This window comes from Sturnus vulgaris, chromosome 15 (assembly GCF_052056855.1).
Source record: "Sturnus vulgaris isolate bStuVul1 chromosome 15, bStuVul1.hap1, whole genome shotgun sequence".
NCBI lineage: Eukaryota > Metazoa > Chordata > Aves > Passeriformes > Sturnidae > Sturnus > Sturnus vulgaris.
In genome coordinates this window covers 17,768,146-17,786,565 of record NC_142257.1, presented here as the reverse complement: position 1 = coordinate 17,786,565, position 18,420 = coordinate 17,768,146, and the positions used below count along the sequence as shown (strand labels likewise).

The 18,420-nt window shown below is 54.9% G+C and overlaps 1 protein-coding gene across 8 annotated transcripts in view; it reads right to left on the bottom strand.

The window, feature by feature from the left end:
• LOC106863975 (protocadherin alpha-C1) overlaps positions 1-18,420 on the bottom strand; it is a 134,480-nt gene that overhangs the window by 84,357 nt on the left and 31,703 nt on the right. The window contains exon 1 of one of the 8 annotated variants that reach the window (XM_088173884.1): positions 14,159-16,674. The exons of 6 other annotated variants lie outside the window; for them this stretch is intronic. In XM_088173884.1, coding sequence (XP_088030010.1) covers positions 14,159-16,642 — 2,484 coding nt within the window. In that variant the 5' untranslated portion in view covers positions 16,643-16,674. Of the gene's footprint in view, positions 1-7,176; positions 9,682-14,158; positions 16,675-18,420 lie in introns of those variants that run through there. One more of the 8 variants, XM_088173882.1, reaches the window with a different exon arrangement.

Sequence of the window (18,420 nt, the reverse complement as noted above, 5' to 3'; positions counted from 1 at the left end):
AGCTTTACACGTTTCGCTTTCGAGCTATAGAGAAAATGAAATAGGATAGAAGAAATCTTCACTTTTCCCTTTAAAAACTCCTTTAATTTTCTAACACTGAGCAAGAATCACTGAACGTAACCCTAAAGTCTTATCTCAGAGTGCTTTGAAACTGGCCGAGATGAGAACCGAGTGAATTCAGTGCCATCAGCGCACGGACAAGATCAGCTGTAAATTAACGGTGTTGAAAACACATCGGTAATTAAACAACCATTCCCTGCCTCAGGAAATCGCTGAGGAAACTAGTATTTAAATTGTTCTCTTGTTTTTTTCCTGCTTTACTGCTGGGAGAACCAAAAGCTTTCAACCTACCATCCCAGAACTATTGAACACACACACACACACACACAGAAAATTTCCTTTCTAATTTTCCCTTAACCACTTTTCCTGCCTCTTTCCACTCCCACCAAGTTTGGAGTGCTCTTTCCACAACACGTTTCTGTACGGATGGGATAAAAGAGACAGCCCACCACTGTAAAGAGTTAGATCAGGTCGTGGGGAATGGCAAATTACCATCGCCTCCCTTTAAACAGTTCTCCATTGTTACCAAAAACCATCCTGGATTTTACTTCACCCTCACACACGCACACATTTTCGATGGACTTCGAGAGACACAGCAACGCTCACAACCTCCACCAATATTTCATCCGCTCTTTTTACCCCAATATTATCACCGCATGTATCTCAGCTTCTCGATTGTGGCGAATCACAACAATCAGAAAGCTTCGAAATAAAAAAAAAATCACGAGGCGCTTGACTGACAACAGTCATCAAATAAGCATAAACCACGAGGCTCAAAGACAAAATTACATTCATCTTGAGAGAGATCAAAGTACTGAACAACACACAGGTAGAAAGGCTTTCAAAACAGGAAAATTAAACATCCTCTAACAGCTAGTACTGCAATTGGACGCCAAGTAGGCAGTCAAAAACTAGAATTACAAATTTCATTATTAAAATAACGTCCTATGCAAGAATTTTTTAATGAAAGAAGAAAACATGGAAATTCTTAGGGGCAATCATATATTCAGTATATTTATATTATGTATATATATATATTTATATATATAAATTTCAAAATGCATACGCGCACGTCTAAGGGGAAATACCACATCTGAATGCAACGAACTTAAAAGTTGGACATCGTTCTAAACGTCTTATCATAGAAAAGATGTTTTAATATATGGAAGATTCATGTACTGAGAAAAGAGTACTACCAGAGAGAGAGAAAAAAATGTAAGTTTTCGAAGAATCTTACCACGCCTGAAGCAAGAGGGGAAAGAGACGGGCCCTTCCCAGCAGAACCGTTTTCTGCAGCAGAACCGGGCGGCAGAGGAGGGAAGTTGGGGCTGAAAACCATGAGGTCGCTCTTGGCTCCGCCGTCCGCCACGCACAGGCTGCGGCTGTGGCGCTGCGAGTATGACCAGCTGCCCACTTCGCTGGCGCACACCAGCGTCGTGGGCCCGGGCCCCGACAGCACGGCCGCCCGCGGCGCCCAGCGCGACGCCCCGTACAGCACCAGCGCCAGCAGGAACACGCTCGACACGGCGCAGATCGCCACCACCAGCCACACGTTCGTCGCCGCGCTCGCCGCACCCGCGCCGACGTCCACGCCCACCGACGACCGCGAACCTGACGACGACGATCCTGCGGCCAGCGCCGCCTCGGCGGCCTCGAGCAGCGACACGCTGAGCGTGGCCGTGGCCGAGCGCGCCGGCTCGCCGTGGTCGCGCACGACGATCAGCAGCCTGTGGCGAGGGCCGTCCGCCTCGTCCAGCGGCCGCGCCGTGCTCACCTCGCCGCTGTAGAGCCCCACGCGGAACGGGCCCTTGCCCCGCGGCTCCCACAGCTCGTAGCGCAGCCACGCGTTGTAGCCCGAGTCGGCGTCCACGGCGCGGATCTTCGCCACCACCTGGCCCGCCGGCGTCCCCCACGCCGCCCACGCCCACAGCGTGCCCGACACCGACTCCGAACCCGGCACCGACGACAACGACGACGCCTCGGCCGCCACGCCGCCCGCCTCCGGCGCCGAGCCCGCGGGCGGCAGCAGCGCCGGCGCGTTGTCGTTCTCGTCCAGCACGAAGAGCTGCACCGTGGCGTTGCCGCACAGCGGCGGCTCGCCCGCGTCCACCGCGCGCACCTCGAACTGCAGCACCTGCAGCTCCTCGTAGTCCAAGGGCTGCAGCGCCCACAGCCGCCCGCTCTCCGCGTCCACCGACACGTAGCTCGACGCCGAACGCCACCCGCTCGAACCCGCGGCCCCGCCGCCCGCGCCCACGCCGCCCTCCCACACCGAGTAGCTCACGCGCCCGTTGCCCGCCTCGTCCGGGTCCCGCGCCCACAGCCGCGCCAGCTCCGCGCCCGCCAAGTTGTTCTCCCGCGCCAGCACCGTGTACACGGCCTGCGCGAACGCGGGCGCGTTGTCGTTCACGTCCGACACCGGCACCCGCAGACCGCGCCTGGCGCGCAGCGCCGGCGCCCCGCCGTCCTCCGCACGCACCTCCACCTCGTACTCCGACACCCGCTCCCGGTCCAGCGCCTCGCGCAGCACCAGCGAGTACGAGCCCGCGAACGTCGCCTCCAGACCGAACGGCGACGCCGGCCACACCCAGCACCGCACGCGCCCGTTCGCCCCCGAGTCTCGGTCCGACACGCTCAGCAGGGCCACCACCGTCCCCACCGACGCGTCCTCCGACACCGGCACCGACAGCGACGTCACCCACACCTCGGGCGCATTGTCGTTCACGTCCAGCACCTCCAGCACTACAGTGCAGTGACCCGACAGCGGGGGGTATCCTTTGTCCCTTGCTTCTACAGGGATCTCGTAACTATCCATCTCTTCATAGTCTAATTTGCCTTGAAGTCTGATTTCTCCTTTGTTTTCGTCGATAGTGAACATTTCTTTAACTTTTGTACTAATACGCTTGCTAAATAAATATATAATATCACTATTGATCCCTTCGTCAGGGTCCGTGGCACTAAGCGTGACTAACAGAGTCCCGAGCTCTGACCCTTCTAAGGCTTTAACTTTATACACCGACTGGTTGAATTGGGGCGCGTTGTCGTTTGCATCCATCACCGAGATAACAAGTTCCATCGTGCCTGTCAGAGAGGGCCGGCCCCCGTCTGTCGCCGTCAGCACCAAACGGTGAACGGGAATCGTCTCGCGGTCCAGAGATTTCGTTAAAATAAGACCCAAAGACGCTCTCTGGTCATTATTCCCCTGATGATCCAAACTGAAATACTCGCTGGAGCTGAGTGTGTAGGAGAGCTGCGCGTTCGCGCCGATATCCGCATCCGACGCGCCCTCCAGCGGGAAACGAGACCCCGGCACAGACAATTCCGCGATGTTCAGGGCTTCTTCGTCCACACGGAAGATGGGGGCATTGTCGTTGATGTCGGTGACCTCCAGCTGCACATGGAAGACGCGCAGCGGCCGATCCAGCAGCACCTCCAGGCGCAGCGCGCACGGCGAGCTCTTGCCGCACAGCTCCTCCCGGTCGAGCCGCGAGCTCACCAGCAGCGCGCCGCTCGCCCCGCTCACCTCCACGCTCGCCCGCCGGCCCTGCGCCACCAGCCGCAGCCGCCGCGCCTCCGCCTCGCCCGCCTCCAGGCCCAGGTCCTGCGCCAGACGGCCCACCACCGTGCCGGCCTTGGCTTCCTCCGGCACCGAGTACCGCACCTGCCCGCCCGCCAGCGCCCAGGCCGCCTGCAGCACCAGCACCCGCAGCACGGGCCCCCACCACATCGCCGCCGCTGTCGCCTCCGGCCTGGTTCCTCGGCCTGACCGGCTCTCCGCCTCAGGCTCTCCCTGGGAGTAGCGGCACGCCGTTCCAATTTCTCTGCGCCCCGCCCGGGCCGGTCCGCCGCATCCTTCCTCCCGCTGACGGCACCGTGTCTGAGGCTCGGGGAGGAGCTGCCGCCCTCCCGTGTCCGCCGGCGCCTTCGCGGCCAACAGCGGCACCTGGTGTCCGACCGCGGCTCCTTCCTTGAGCCGAGCCTTCCTCTCCTGCCCTCCTCCCGCTGCCGCAGCGGCTCCGGGCGGGGATGGACCTGCCATGGCTCCGCCCGCTCGGCCGACGCGCTTCGCGATTTCCTTTCCCAACACTGCCATTCTCCGCAGCGGTAATATCTGGTTCTTTTGTCTCCTCCCGTTCTTGTCCTCGTCTTCCTCTTCTCCTTACTTCAGGCACTTTAATTGAGAAGTACGCTTGCCAAAATGTACATGTATTTGGACGCCAACATTAACCCAGGAATCATACCTAGGAATATCTTCACTGCATAAAACCTACCCCACTTCTGATCTCCGAACTTCATCTTCTCTTATGCCTGAGGAGGCATAAGTCAATTTTCTCATTTATATTTTCTTCTGGAAGATATTTCAGCTGTTTCCTCTACAGAAGGAGACTGTATCCTCGATCTTCCATCCATAGAAAGTACTCAGGTCTTCCGAATACATAGATTCACATGAATTGTAATTGGTCTAGTCCAGGAATGCTAGAAACGAACAGAAATTGCTTACCTTTTCATGGCTTTGTGACAGGGATGTAGCTGAGCAATTCCACACAGTCTTCTTAGTTTTTTGTGGAGCAAATAATACAGTAAACCCATCATATTACAAAGAGTACCTGTGTCTGTCCATAGCATTATTGTTTTGCCTTGTGAAGTATATTTCCAAGCGAGTAGAGCATTAGCACATACCAATTCCAAAGATTTTCCACTCCATCAGCGACTCCCTAATTCTGCGCTCTAAACAAAACAGACAGGGCAGAAATCCCCTCAGAAGGGTGAAATAGCTCAGGGAACCTGAACTCCCTCATCTTTGTGTCAGTAAAGGTTTTTCTGTAAGTTTTATCCCCCAAGTGTAGTTGCACAATGAAGATCAAGGTCTTGGTTATCATTTTTAGGCAGGCAGAAACTCACAGTATGGCAAAGGAATGATGGAGGTGAGGTGCTGCAGGACACAGCGGAATCAGACACCTATGACACAACTGAAGACAAGATAAAAGGCTTGCACCACTGTTCTGGCAAGGCACAGTTCATCTCATAACATCTTCCCAGGCTCCCACCTCATCTACTGACATAAACACAGCAGAGCCTCTTCTCTATACAACAGCAGCACTTTCTGCTGCCCTGCCACGTAGGCCAGGCAGTGACATAAACCAGGCAATCTCACAGATAAGTGAGTTGCTGGTTCTACCACAGGAAGAATCACCAATGCATGCAGCTGGACCTAAAAAAAAAACAACAAAAAAGGAACATACAAAACGCTAAAAACATACATGTAAGTCCCTCGATAGATATTTTTAATTACACCTGTTGCTATTCTAACTGTTATCTTGATTTATTTCTAGGTCTCCATTGTCAGACCTGTGTTCAAGGGTCACTGTTCAAAATTTCAGGGAAGCAGGGCTGAAAAAGCAAACAGGCTTTTTTTCCCCCCATTTTCTCAAATCTCTGCTGTATTGCCAGCATTTCTGAATCCGTTTCTATGAAAGCAGAAACAAATGAAACCTGAAGCCTCACAGCTTTCTCTCCAAGTAAAATTTGCCTTAAGAGATTACAAGACAGTGAACCACAGTGATGACAAGGGGCACAGATTCAGAAATAAACGAGCATTATTTCGTAGCACGGCTTTTACTCACAATTGCCAAAACATCTCCTAATAAAGTCAAGCTAAATAGTTCTATGTGGAAATCGGGAGTTTCAAGCATCGTCCATCTTCGTATTCACATGATCATCATAAGGCAAGCACACAATGAGCCAAAAAAAATTAGTTTATTTTAAAAAGTATTCTCAGGGAAGGGAAAAGTAAAATTAAATTAAGTAAACACAAATAAGAATAAGATAATGTTAAAACCCCACAACATCCTAGAAATACAATGCCTACGACTGCTGTGTACATGTGACTACCCGTCAGAAACCAAACTGAGCTGCTTTTACCAGTACATTGCTCCACGAAAAAACCAGTCCTCTACCAAGATGTCTTGCTCGATCTAGCACTACAGCTGCACATTTTGACATCTACTTCGGTTCGTGTTCTTCTGCAATTAGGTACCTTACATTAGAAAGTGCATTTCAACCATACTAGGAAGGGGAAATGTGAAGTATATCTGTCTTTTTCATATCATATTTCATAGAAATTCTGTAGTACTTCACAAACTAATATACGTCATGCACGGGGAAGAGGCATAAACTTCATATATAGATTTCTGTTTCAGAGGCGAATCAAAAAGGAGGACAGACTTCCGAGTAAGAAAAGACTGGAAACCAGCAATTTACAGCAGTCAAAATAAGAAATTCATTAGAAATGCCCCACCTGAAGACAGAGAAATGTGGGCAAGTGAAGATACTCCATTCAAAAAGAATGACTGAAAGAGGCACTCAGAGTTGTGATTAACTCCACAGATGGAAGAAAACCAGACCTGATAACACCAGCAAGAAAAGGGAAACACTGCAGTCGGGCAGAGATCTTAATAAGGAATTGTTCCATTTAATAACACATGAGGGGATCTCAGAAAGTCACGGACAGTGATGTATCAAAGATTACAGGAGATATCACCCTATGGAGCAGAGTTCAAATACAGCTCTGCTGAAAAGAAGTGCAGAAAGAATTGATGACTGAAAAAGTTGATGACTCTGAAGACCCAGGTAGGAAAAACGACAAAATAATTTCAATGCAGAGGAATACAAAGCTGAGTAGACAAGAAAAGATGTGGCTTCAAGACAGGCTGTGACTGATTCTGAAACAGACACTGAAGGTTCTAAAATTACAAAATAGAGAAGAAAGGGACATATATATGAACAGCATTTCTTAGTGACATCAAAACGGCAATACAAAGAGAGCATTTCATTCAACATGGCATAGAGCGCATCAAGATCGAATAATTTTTCCAGAGCTCCCCTGTTTAACACGGAAACAGAAAGAGAGAAGACCACAGTGGCGTAAAAAAACGTGCTGCCATGTAGGACATTACAAACCATAAAGACAAAGGAATAATGCAATCAGCAGTCACAGGGCAAATGAACATGAAGTACGGACCGCCCTCATGCCGCGAGGGCGGAGCCCAATTCCGAACAGCAACTGCCCAGGGGTCGGATGAAAGGGGACAGAGCGAGAAAGGGAGGAGCACTGACCGTGTCGAGGAGAGAGGACGGCTCCGGCTGCGTGTCCTTGGCCGCGGGGCCGGGCGGCGGTGGAGGAGGAGGGAAGTTGGGGCTGAAAACCATGAGGTCGCTCTTGGCCGCGCCGTCCGCCACGCACAGGCTGCGGCTGTGGCGCTGCGAGTACGACCAGCTGCCCACTTCGCTGGCGCACACCAGCGTCGTGGGCCCGGGCCCCGACAGCACGGCCGCCCGCGGCGCCCAGCGCGACGCCCCGTACAGCACCAGCGCCAGCAGGAACACGCTCGACACGGCGCAGATCGCCACCACCAGCCACACGTTCGTCGCCGCGCTCGCCGCACCCGCGCCGACATCCATGCCCACCGACGACCGCGAACCTGAGGACGACGATCCTGCGGCCAGCGCCGCCTCGGCCGCCTCGAGCAGCGACACGCTGAGCGTGGCCGTGGCCGAGCGCGCCGGCTCGCCGTGGTCGCGCACGACGATCAGCAGCCTGTGGCGAGGGCCGTCCGCCTCGTCCAGCGGCCGCGCCGTGCTCACCTCGCCGCTGTAGAGCCCCACGCGGAACGGGCCCTTGCCCCGCGGCTCCCACAGCTCGTAGCGCAGCCACGCGTTGTAGCCCGAATCGGCGTCCACGGCGCGGATCTTCGCCACCACCTGGCCCGCCGGCGCCCCCCACGCCGCCCACGCCCACAGCGTGCCCGACACCGACTCCGAACCCGGCACCGACGACAACGACGACGCCTCGGCCGCCACGGCGCCCGCCTCCGGCGCCGAGCCCGCGGGCGGCAGCAGCGCCGGCGCGTTGTCGTTCTCGTCCAGCACGAAGAGCTGCACCGTGGCGTTGCCGCACAGCGGCGGCTCGCCCGCGTCCACCGCGCGCACCTCGAACTGCAGCACCTGCAGCTCCTCGTAGTCCAAGGGCTGCAGCGCCCACAGGCGCCCGCTCTCCGCGTCCACCGATACGTAGCTCGACGCCGCACGCCACCCGCTCGAACCCACGGCCCCGCCGCCCGCGCCCACGCCGCCCTCCCACACCGAGTAGCTCACGCGCCCGTTGCCCGCCTCGTCCGGGTCCCGCGCCCACAGCCGCGCCAGCTCCGCGCCCGCCAAGTTGTTCTCCCGCGCCAGCACCGTGTACACGGCCTGCGCGAACGCGGGCGCGTTGTCGTTCACGTCCGACACCGGCACCCGCAGACCGCGCCTGGCGCGCAGGGCCGGCGCCCCGCCGTCCTCCGCACGCACCTCCACCTCGTACTCCGACACCCGCTCCCGGTCCAGCGCCTCGCGCAGCACCAGCGAGTACGAGCCCGCGAACGTCGCCTCCAGACCGAACGGCGACGCCGGCCACACCCAGCACCGCACGCGCCCGTTCGCCCCTGAGTCTCGGTCCGACACGCTCAGCAGGGCCACCACCGTCCCCACCGACGCGTCCTCCGACACCGGCACCGACAGCGACGTCACCCACACCTCGGGCGCGTTGTCGTTCACGTCCACCACCTCCATTTCCACGCTGCAGTGACCAGACAGCGGAGGTGTCCCTTTATCTGTCGCTTCGATTTGTAACTCGTGTAAACGAACCTCTTCGTAGTCCAAAGTCCCCATCAGTCTGATCTCGCCCGTCCTAGCGTCAATAGTAAATATTTCTTTGTTACTGATAGGAATGGAACTCAAGATGCTGTAAGAAAACTCCTTATTGCTTCCTTCGTCAGGGTCCGTGGCATTCACACGCGCTACAATCGTTCCCTCTGTAGCGTTCTCTGGTAGCTGCACTTTATACACCGACTGATTGAACTGGGGCGCGTTGTCGTTTGCATCCAGCACCGAGATCACCAGCTCCATTGTCCCTGTCAGAGACGGCCGGCCCCCGTCACTCGCCGTTAGCACCAACCGGTGCACGGGAACCGTCTCACGGTCCAGAGATTTCGTGAGTATCAGAAACAGAGACTTTCTGTTCTCATCAGACGATTTAACATCGAGTGCAAAATGCTCGCTGGGGCTGAGTGTGTAGGAGATCTGCGCGTTCGCTCCGATATCCGCATCCGACGCGCCCTCCAGCGGGAAACGAGACCCCGGCATAGTTGCCAATTCCGCGATGCTGAGGTTTTTTCGGGCGGCGGGGAAAATGGGGGCATTGTCGTTGATGTCGGTGACCTCCAGCTGCACATGGAAGACGCGCAGCGGCCGATCCAGCAGCACCTCCAGGCGCAGCGCGCACGGCGAGCTCTTGCCGCACAGCTCCTCCCGGTCGAGCCGCGAGCTCACCAGCAGCGCGCCGCTCGCCCCGCTCACCTCCACGCTCGCCCGCCGGCCCTGCGCCACCAGCCGCAGCCGCCGCGCCTCCGCCTCGCCCGCCTCCAGGCCCAGGTCCTGCGCCAGACGGCCCACCACCGTGCCGGCCTTGGCTTCCTCCGGCACCGAGTACCGCACCTGCCCGCCCGCCAGCGCCCAGGCCGCCTGCAGCACCAGCACCCGCACCGCCGCACAACAACGCTCCTCCATCCCTGCCGCTGCTCTCGCCGCCCTTGTAGCTCTGCCTCTGCCTCTGCGTGCCGGCCCCGCCACGGGCCCCGCACGGCTCCCCGCCGCCGCCCGGACGCACCGGCTCTGCTGCCCGGCCCGCGCCGCCCCCCCGCGCTCACAGCCGGGCTCTCCGCCGCACCGGGGCGGAGCCGCCCACACGCCGTTCCTGAGCCTGCAGCGACACCGTGCGCTGCTCCGCCGCCTCACACGCTCCGCAAGATCGCCTCTGCTTCCGCTCTCTGGTTAATCACCTCCTCTGCTTCTGCTCTTCCAGCCGTGCTCGTCTTTCAGTGTTTTCTTAGGGCTTTTTTGTTTTTGCTCTCCCCTCTTAGGTACCTCATCGGCTAAGTCGCACGAGGCCTCGGTAGCCAGACAGCTGAAAAAACAACCCGGATCCACCAACTCCACTTACGTGGCATTAGTGTTCTACCACAGAGTATTCTACTCAAGAGAGAGGCTCATGAGAACCAGCTTCACCCAGCGATTAGAGGTTAGCTCGTTGCGTACCGTTCATCTCCGTTGCTGTTATTATCTTTCTCTGCTTTGTCTTCTTCCATTCTTTATTACCTCCTTGATAGCATCTTCTGTCTTTCTTTTCTCTCAATCCTTTTATGTCCTCCTTTCTTGCACTGCTCCATTCGGTGTACAGTGAGAGCAACTGTGGCATACCACAGAACTCATCCTTCCTTCCTGGAATCCTTCCTGCTGAAATACTTCCTTCTTCGTCTTCACTGTCCTTACACACACACACTCTCCTTTTCCCTCTTTGCTTCTTCTTTGTCTCATTAATCAATGTATCGTTCCAAATGATTACATTACCCTCCCCATGAAGCACGAACACGCCATGGGTAACAGTTCCCGTTCGCTCTGATGTCGTCTTTCATCTCTCCACTCAAGGAACAAATTTCCTGCTCACTTCATGTCTATGCCAGGCTGACACAGTGCTCTTTCACCTCACCTTCTGGAAGGAAACCACACTCTTCGGGCCCCATCCTCTCAAGGGAGAGAATTCACAGCCCTCTGAAACACAGGTCCGATCCCAAGGTACTTTGACATTAGTGCAAACAGACTCCACTAAGCACAAACAATCCAGAAGAAACTTTTCTTCAGAAATTCAAAGCCACCACTACTCAGCACACCAATCCTTCCTGAATGATGAAAAAATACGGAGAAACCACAGCTCCTGAAGACTCTTCATATACCTCGATGAAGAACTATTCTTCAGGCCTCATTTGCCACCTGCATGATGAATGTAAATTTCTGCCTTCATATTCCTGGCAGGCCAGCACAGTCAGAAACACACACAAAACTGTCAAGCCCCAGGGGCATTACTCCCTGTGGAATGCCTCTGTGTAGCCTGATACACAGGGCAAAGGCAACAAAATCATTTTATCTGTGTGCTTGTCTCTAGGAACACACGTCCGACTCAAACACATCCTCTCTGAGAAATGTTCTAGGGTCCCTTCTGCTTCTGTCATGTGCTCGTACTGTCTCTGGACCAAGAAGATAGAAATGAGAGGATGCTGTGGTGCTCTGCTGATCCAGTAAAGGAATCGTGAAATTTTTCAAAGTGGAAGGTACCCATAAGGATCATGAAGTCCAAGGCCAAATCCAGGCACATTTGTTCAGTCCACAATGAAAATACCGTGACCAGACATAGAAAGGTACAACTGTCCTTCAGAATCATCTTTAGTCAACAGCAACTTACCTGTAGCATCCCTGGCTCCTTCTTCAGAAAAGATTTACTTTCAAGGGTTGGAATTGCTTTTGAAACTTATTTTTTTTAATGTTATCAGAGATTTCTGAGGAAGATGAATAGGGGAAGATGACACACATTATCCAAAAAACCTCTAAATCACTGAATGGAACACAATGCATTTCATGCACTTTCATTACCTGCAAAGTAGAAGAGACCCTGCAAATCTAAGGACATTCTCTCAGCGTCGACATCAGCTTAGAAGACTGGAAAATCCATCCCTCATACTGATGGTCAACTGCCGGAAACTCTACAACCTGACAGCTTACAAAATTCAGCAGTCTGCATTTCATTCACTGTCACCAACACATGGCCAATGCAAAAGAAGAAAACAATAAAAAAGATCGAAGTTTTTGGTAAAAGGAAAGATGAAAACTAGAAGATCCCATTCCACCATATCAAATTCACAGGACTGGCAACTTCTTGATTATGGATAGAAATTTTTCCACTCCCTATCCAGACAAGAGCAGACATGTAAACAAGGAGAGCTTCAGAGAAGGCTGACCAAACAAGACTGATATTTGGAAAAGCTGCTGTTCTAACAACACCGTATTTTCAAAAGCATGTGCTCTGAGTTGTGTATGGACGAAGTCTCCACATCCGGCAGGAAGGCCATGGAGAATACCAAGGATACACAGGACTTCAGAAGGACCTGAGAAGATTCCAAGCAAGCAACCTCGAGGGACAGGTGTCTTCACAAGGTTTTCCAGTGGAATCCTCTATCCCAAGCTCTGGGAAATGAATCTCCAGCTGAGCAGCTGGAGCTTTCTTCCCCAGTGACAGTGCTTATGCTACACAGCATCTCCATCTCCTCAGTAAAGAAACTTCTCCACTCAAAGTCACTCTCCCTATGATGGCGGGCCCAAGCAATACTCCATGCCACTCTGAGGATTGCAGCTGCAGCAGCCAAACTGCCCCACCACAACAGCTCGGCCCAACAATAAAACACACTCTGAGCACGATCCAGGCCTTCACACATCCCCATTTTCCCTCACAACTGGCACAAAGAACTTACGAAGGGATGCAAAACCACAGAATGTGCAGCAGGCTCTGTCAAACTCACACTAAATGTTCTATGCTTTTTCAGCAATCTCAGGTGGAACTGATGTCTTCTCACCACAGAACCACACGTGAGAGGTGACACCTCTGATCCGGGTCCAAATTAATTTGGTTTTGAGATAAACACACCAAAAGCTGAAGCACAAGCACAGTCACAATATCAACTGTAGAGGAGAATTTCTATGATAAGATCAGAGCTGGGGTGGACTGCAAGATTGGGTGTGGTTGTGCAGGTATCAGGGTTGAGCATGACAAGAGGACCTCCCACTTCTACTGAGGTTGATCCAGTAAGAGATGGAGAAATATGACACACACAGATTATACCCTCCTCCTCATCACATCCTCTTGCAAATCCCATTTGACAAGGGAAAGGAACCGTCATCTCAAAACTGAGACACAGACGTGCATAGACATGCACCCCTACACAGGAACTCCAGCAAGCTGAAATCCTACCCTCCCACAATGCCTTTCTCAAAATAAGGGGAAAGTGCTTCATCCAACAATATTCACCATTCAGTTTCCTCTTACCAACACATTTTGTAGAGTAATGAAGTATCAGCACTAATTACTTACTTTGGAGGGAGATCTTCATCACCTCAAAGGACTTTGCGGCCATTTCAATATCACACAGGATCTCAAGAGCTACTTCCACAAAACCTGCAACTCCAGAATTTTAGAGCCTTGCAAAGGATACCAGGCAGAAGCACTCTGTGCCCATCCTGACTCTCAGTGTTCTCTAGGTATACTTCATCCACCATAGGTATCCTTCATTCAGGAGTTCTCAAGACAACCACATCAGCACTCATTCTTCTCTTAAGACATGGCCCATGACCTTCCCAATAAATCCCACCATCCATAGGCAACTCTTTCCTCTGCCCAATGTCAGCTTAAATAAAAAAGATCTGTGCCATACTCTGCCAGGCCACGATCACTTTAATAAACTTGCTACACTTTCCTTCTTGTAAACGAAGGGGAAAAAGTACAAGGGAAAAGACGACTATAAAAGTCCATACTGCCTTTCCCACTTTCTTAATCAGTCAGATGGTAGAAACTAAATATAGAATTGATGGTTCATTAGGCAACCAAAAATTTGAAGTATCAGTTGTAATCTCATGTAACATCACTTGCAAGAAAAATTAAAGTGGACAGTTTTCAATAATAATCCAGAGCTAATATAAGCATGGTCAGAAGTCAGCATAGGCATTAAGTCAAGACAAAGTGATTGGAAGCCTGTTACCACCACAACGTGTTTTATATTCCTGCACCAAGCTCACACTGAAACACTACACGAAATGAAGTAAGAAAAATGCCTGCAAAGCTGTCTCTCCTGGGCACCTCCTACTGAAACAGGCAGTGATTTCATTCTAGGGTACAACTCCTGCCCAGCATAAAACACTCAGCTGTGCATGGTGAGAGCTCGGCGGTACCATAATATCCTCTTGCGACTCTCGCACACCAACAGATTTAAAAATCCGGGAAGGACATGGAGGCAGATGGAAATATCCCATTATTACTCTTAAGCAGCCGCTGATGTCAGACTGCCGGGGAAGAGCATCGCTAAAAGGAGGAACGACACAGAGAGCGGGAGAGAATGAGCAGAGGAGAAAAAAGGTGGCGGAGGAGAGGGGGAGTGTTGAGCAAGGCAGTGGCACTGACCGTGTCGAGGAGAGCGGACGGCTCCGGTTGCGTGTCCTTGGCCGCGGGGCCGGGCGGCGGAGGAGGAGGGAAGTTGGGGCTGAAAACCATGAGGTCGCTCTTGGCCGCGCCGTCCGCCACGCACAGGCTGCGGCTGTGGCGCTGCGAGTACGACCAGCTGCCCACTTCGCTGGCGCACACCAGCGTCGTGGGCCCGGGCCCCGACAGCACGGCCGCCCGCGGCGCCCAGCGCGACGCCCCGTACAGCACCAGCGCCAGCAGGAACACGCTCGACACGGCGCAGATCGCCACCACCAGCCACACGTTCGCCGCCGCGCTCGCCGCACCCGCGCCGACATCCATGCCCACCGACGACCGCGAACCTGACGACGACGATCCTGCGGCCAGCGCCGCCTCGGCCGCCTCGAGCAGCGACACGCTGAGCGTGGCCGTGGCCGAGCGCGCCGGCTCGCCGTGGTCGCGCACGACGATCAGCAGCCTGTGGCGAGGGCCGTCCGCCTCGTCCAGCGGCCGCGCCGTGCTCACCTCGCCGCTGTAGAGCCCCACGCGGAACGGGCCCTTGCCCCGCGGCTCCCACAGCTCGTAGCGCAGCCACGCGTTGTAGCCCGAGTCGGCGTCCACGGCGCGGATCTTCGCCACCACCTGGCCCGCCGGCGCCCCCCACGCCGCCCACGCCCACAGCGTGCCCGACACCGACTCCGAACCCGGCACCGACGACAACGACGACACCTCGGCCGCCACGGCGCCCGCCTCCGGCGCCGAGCCCGCGGGCGGCAGCAACGCCGGCGCGTTGTCGTTCTCGTCCAGCACGAAGAGCTGCACCGTGGCGTTGCCGCACAGCGGCGGCTCGCCCGCGTCCACCGCGCGCACCTCGAACTGCAGCACCTGCAGCTCCTCGTAGTCCAAGGGCTGCAACGCCCACAGGCGCCCGCTCTCCGCGTCCACCGACACGTAGCTCGACGCCGCACGCCACCCGCTCGAACCCGCGGCCCCGCCGCCCGCGCCCACGCCGCCCTCCCACACCGAGTAGCTCACGCGCCCGTTGCTCGCCTCGTCCGGGTCCCGCGCCCACAGCCGCGCCAGCTCCGCGCCCGCCAAGTTGTTCTCCCGCGCCAGCACCGTGTACACGGCCTGCGCGAACGCGGGCGCGTTGTCGTTCACGTCCGACACCGGCACCCGCAGACCGCGCCTGGCGCGCAGCGCCGGCGCCCCGCCGTCCTCCGCACGCACCTCCACCTCGTACTCCGACACCCGCTCCCGGTCCAGCGCCTCGCGCAGCACCAGCGAGTACGAGCCCGCGAACGTCGCCTCCAGACCGAACGGCGACGCCGGCCACACCCAGCACCGCACGCGCCCGTTCGCCCCCGAGTCTCGGTCCGACACGCTCAGCAGGGCCACCACCGTCCCCACCGACGCGTCCTCCGACACCGGCACCGACAGCGACGTCACCCACACCTCGGGCGCGTTGTCGTTCACGTCCAGCACTTCCAGCTCCACTCGGCAGTGACCCGAGAGTGGAGGTGTTCCTTGGTCTCTCACTTCAATACGAAAATCAAATACATTGACTTCTTCGAAGTCTAGGGCTCTTGTGAGATGAATCTCCCCGGTCTTCGCATTTATGGAAATCACATCTCTTCCACTCAGCGGACTAAAGTTCGTCACGGCATAGGTCACCTCACTGTTAATTCCCTCGTCCGCATCAGTGGCATTCACCCGCGCCAGGAACGTTCCCAACGCTGCACTCTCCCGCAGCTGCACCTTATACACCGACTGGTCGAACTGGGGCGCGTTGTCATTCGCATCCAGCACCGATATCACCAACTCCATTGTCCCCGTCAGAGACGGCCGGCCCCCGTCACTCGCCGTCAGCACGAGCCGGTGCACGGGAATCGTCTCGCGATCCAGAGGTTTTGTTAAAACAAGTTCGGGTATAAGATTTCTTTCATTAGATTTTTGTAAATCCAGAGAGAAATGTTCACTGGGACTAAGTGTGTAGGAGAGTTGTGCATTCGCACCGATATCCGCATCCGTCGCGCCCTCCAGCGGGAAACGGAACCCAGGAGGGGTGTTCTCCGATAAACTGAGGTTTTTTCGGGCGGCGGGGAAGATGGGGGCATTGTCGTTGATGTCGGTGACCTCCAGCTGCACATGGAAGACGCGCAGCGGCCGATCCAGCAGCACCTCCAGGCGCAGCGCGCACGGCGAGCTCTTGCCGCACAGCTCCTCCCGGTCGAGCCGCGAGCTCACCAGCAGCGCGCCGCTCGCCCCGCTCACCTCCACGCTCGCCCGCCGGCCCTGCGCCACCAGCCGCAGACGCCGCGCCTCCGCCTCGCCCGCCTCCAGGCCCAGGTCCTGCGCCAGACGGCCCACCACCGTGCCGGCCTTGGCTTCCTCCGGCACCGAGTACCGCACCTGCCCGCCCGCCAGCGCCCAGGCCGCCTGCAGCACCAGCACCCGCACCGCCGCACAACAACGCTCCTCCATCCCTGCCGCTGCTCTCGCCGCCCTTGTAGCTCTGCCTCTGCCTGCCGGCCCCGCCACGGGCCCCGCACGGCTCCCCGCCGCCGCCCGGACGCACCGGCTCTGCTGCCCGGCCCGCGCCGCCCCCCCGCGCTCACAGCCGGGCTCTCCGCCGCACCGGGGCGGAGCCGCCCACACGCCGTTCCTGAGCCTGCAGCGACACCGTGCGCTGCTCCGCCGCCTCACACGCTCCGCAAGATCGCCTCTGCTTCCGCTCTCTGGTTAATCACCTCCTCTGCTTCTGCTCTTCAAGCCGTGCTCGTCTTTCATTGTTTTCTTCGGGCTTTTTTGTTTTTGCTCTCCCCTCTTAGGCACCTCATTGGCTAAGTCGCACGAGGCCTCGGTCGCCAGACAGCTAAAAAAACAACCCGGATCCACCAATTCGACTTACGTGACATTACTGTTGTACCACAGAATATTCTACTCAAGAGAGAGGCTCATGAGAACCAGCTTCACCCAGCGATTAGAGGTAAGCTCGTTGCGTACCGTTCATCTCCGTTGCTGTTATTATCTTTCTCTGCTTTTTCTTCTTCCATTCTTTATTATCTCCTTGATAGCATCTTCTGTCTTTCTTTTCTCTCAATCCTTTTATGTCCTCCTTTCTTGCGCTGCTCCATTCTGTGTACAGTGAGAGCAACTGTGGCATACCACAGAACTCGTCCTTCCTTCCTGGAATCCTTCCTGCTGAAATACTTCCTTCTTCGTCTTCACTGCCATTACACACACACACTCTCATTTTCTCTCTTTGCTTCTTCTTTGTCTCATTAATCAATGTATCGTTCCACATGATTACATCACCCTCCCCATGAAGCACGAACACGCCATGGATAACAGTTCCCGTTCACTCTACTGTTGTCTTTCATCTCTCCACTCAAGGAACAAATTTCCTGCTCACTTCATGTCTATGCCAGGCTGACAGAGTGCTCTTTCACCTCACCTTCTGGAAGGAAACCACACTCTTCGGGCCCCATCCTCTCAAGGGAGAGAATTCACAGCCCTCTGAAACACAGGTCCGATCCCAAGGTACTTTGACATTAGTGCAAACAGACTCCACTAAGTACAAACAATCCAGAAGAAACTTTTCTTCAGAAATTCAAAGCCACCACTACTCAGCACACCAATCCTTCCTGAATGATGAAAAAATACGGAGAAACCACAGCTCCTGAAGACTCTTCATATACCTCGATGAAGAACTATTCTTCAGGCCTCATTTGCCACTGCATGATGAATGTAAATTTCTGCCTTCACATTCCTGGCAGGCCAGCACAGTCAGAAACATACAGCAAGACTGTCAAGCCCCAGGAGCTTTACTCCCTGTGGAATGCCTCTGTGTAGTCTGATCCACAGGGTAAACACAACAAAATCGTTTTATCTGTGTCCTTGTCTCTAGGAACACACGTCCGACTCCAAACACATCCTCTCTGAGAAATATATTAGGGTCCCTTCTGCATCCCGTGCTTCTGTCATTTGCTCGTACTGTCTCTGGACCAAGAAGATAGAAATGAGAGGATGCTGTGGTGCTCTGCTGATCCAGTAAAGGAATCGTGGAATTTTCAAAGTGGAAGGTACCCATAAGGATCATCAAGTCCAACTTCAAATCCAGGCACATTTGATCAATCCAAAGTTAAGAATCCATGACCAAAAATATAGAAAGTTACCACTGTCCTTCAGACTCATCTTTAGTCAACAGCAACTTACCTGGAAGCATCCCTGGCCCCTTCTTCAGAAAATATTTACTTTCA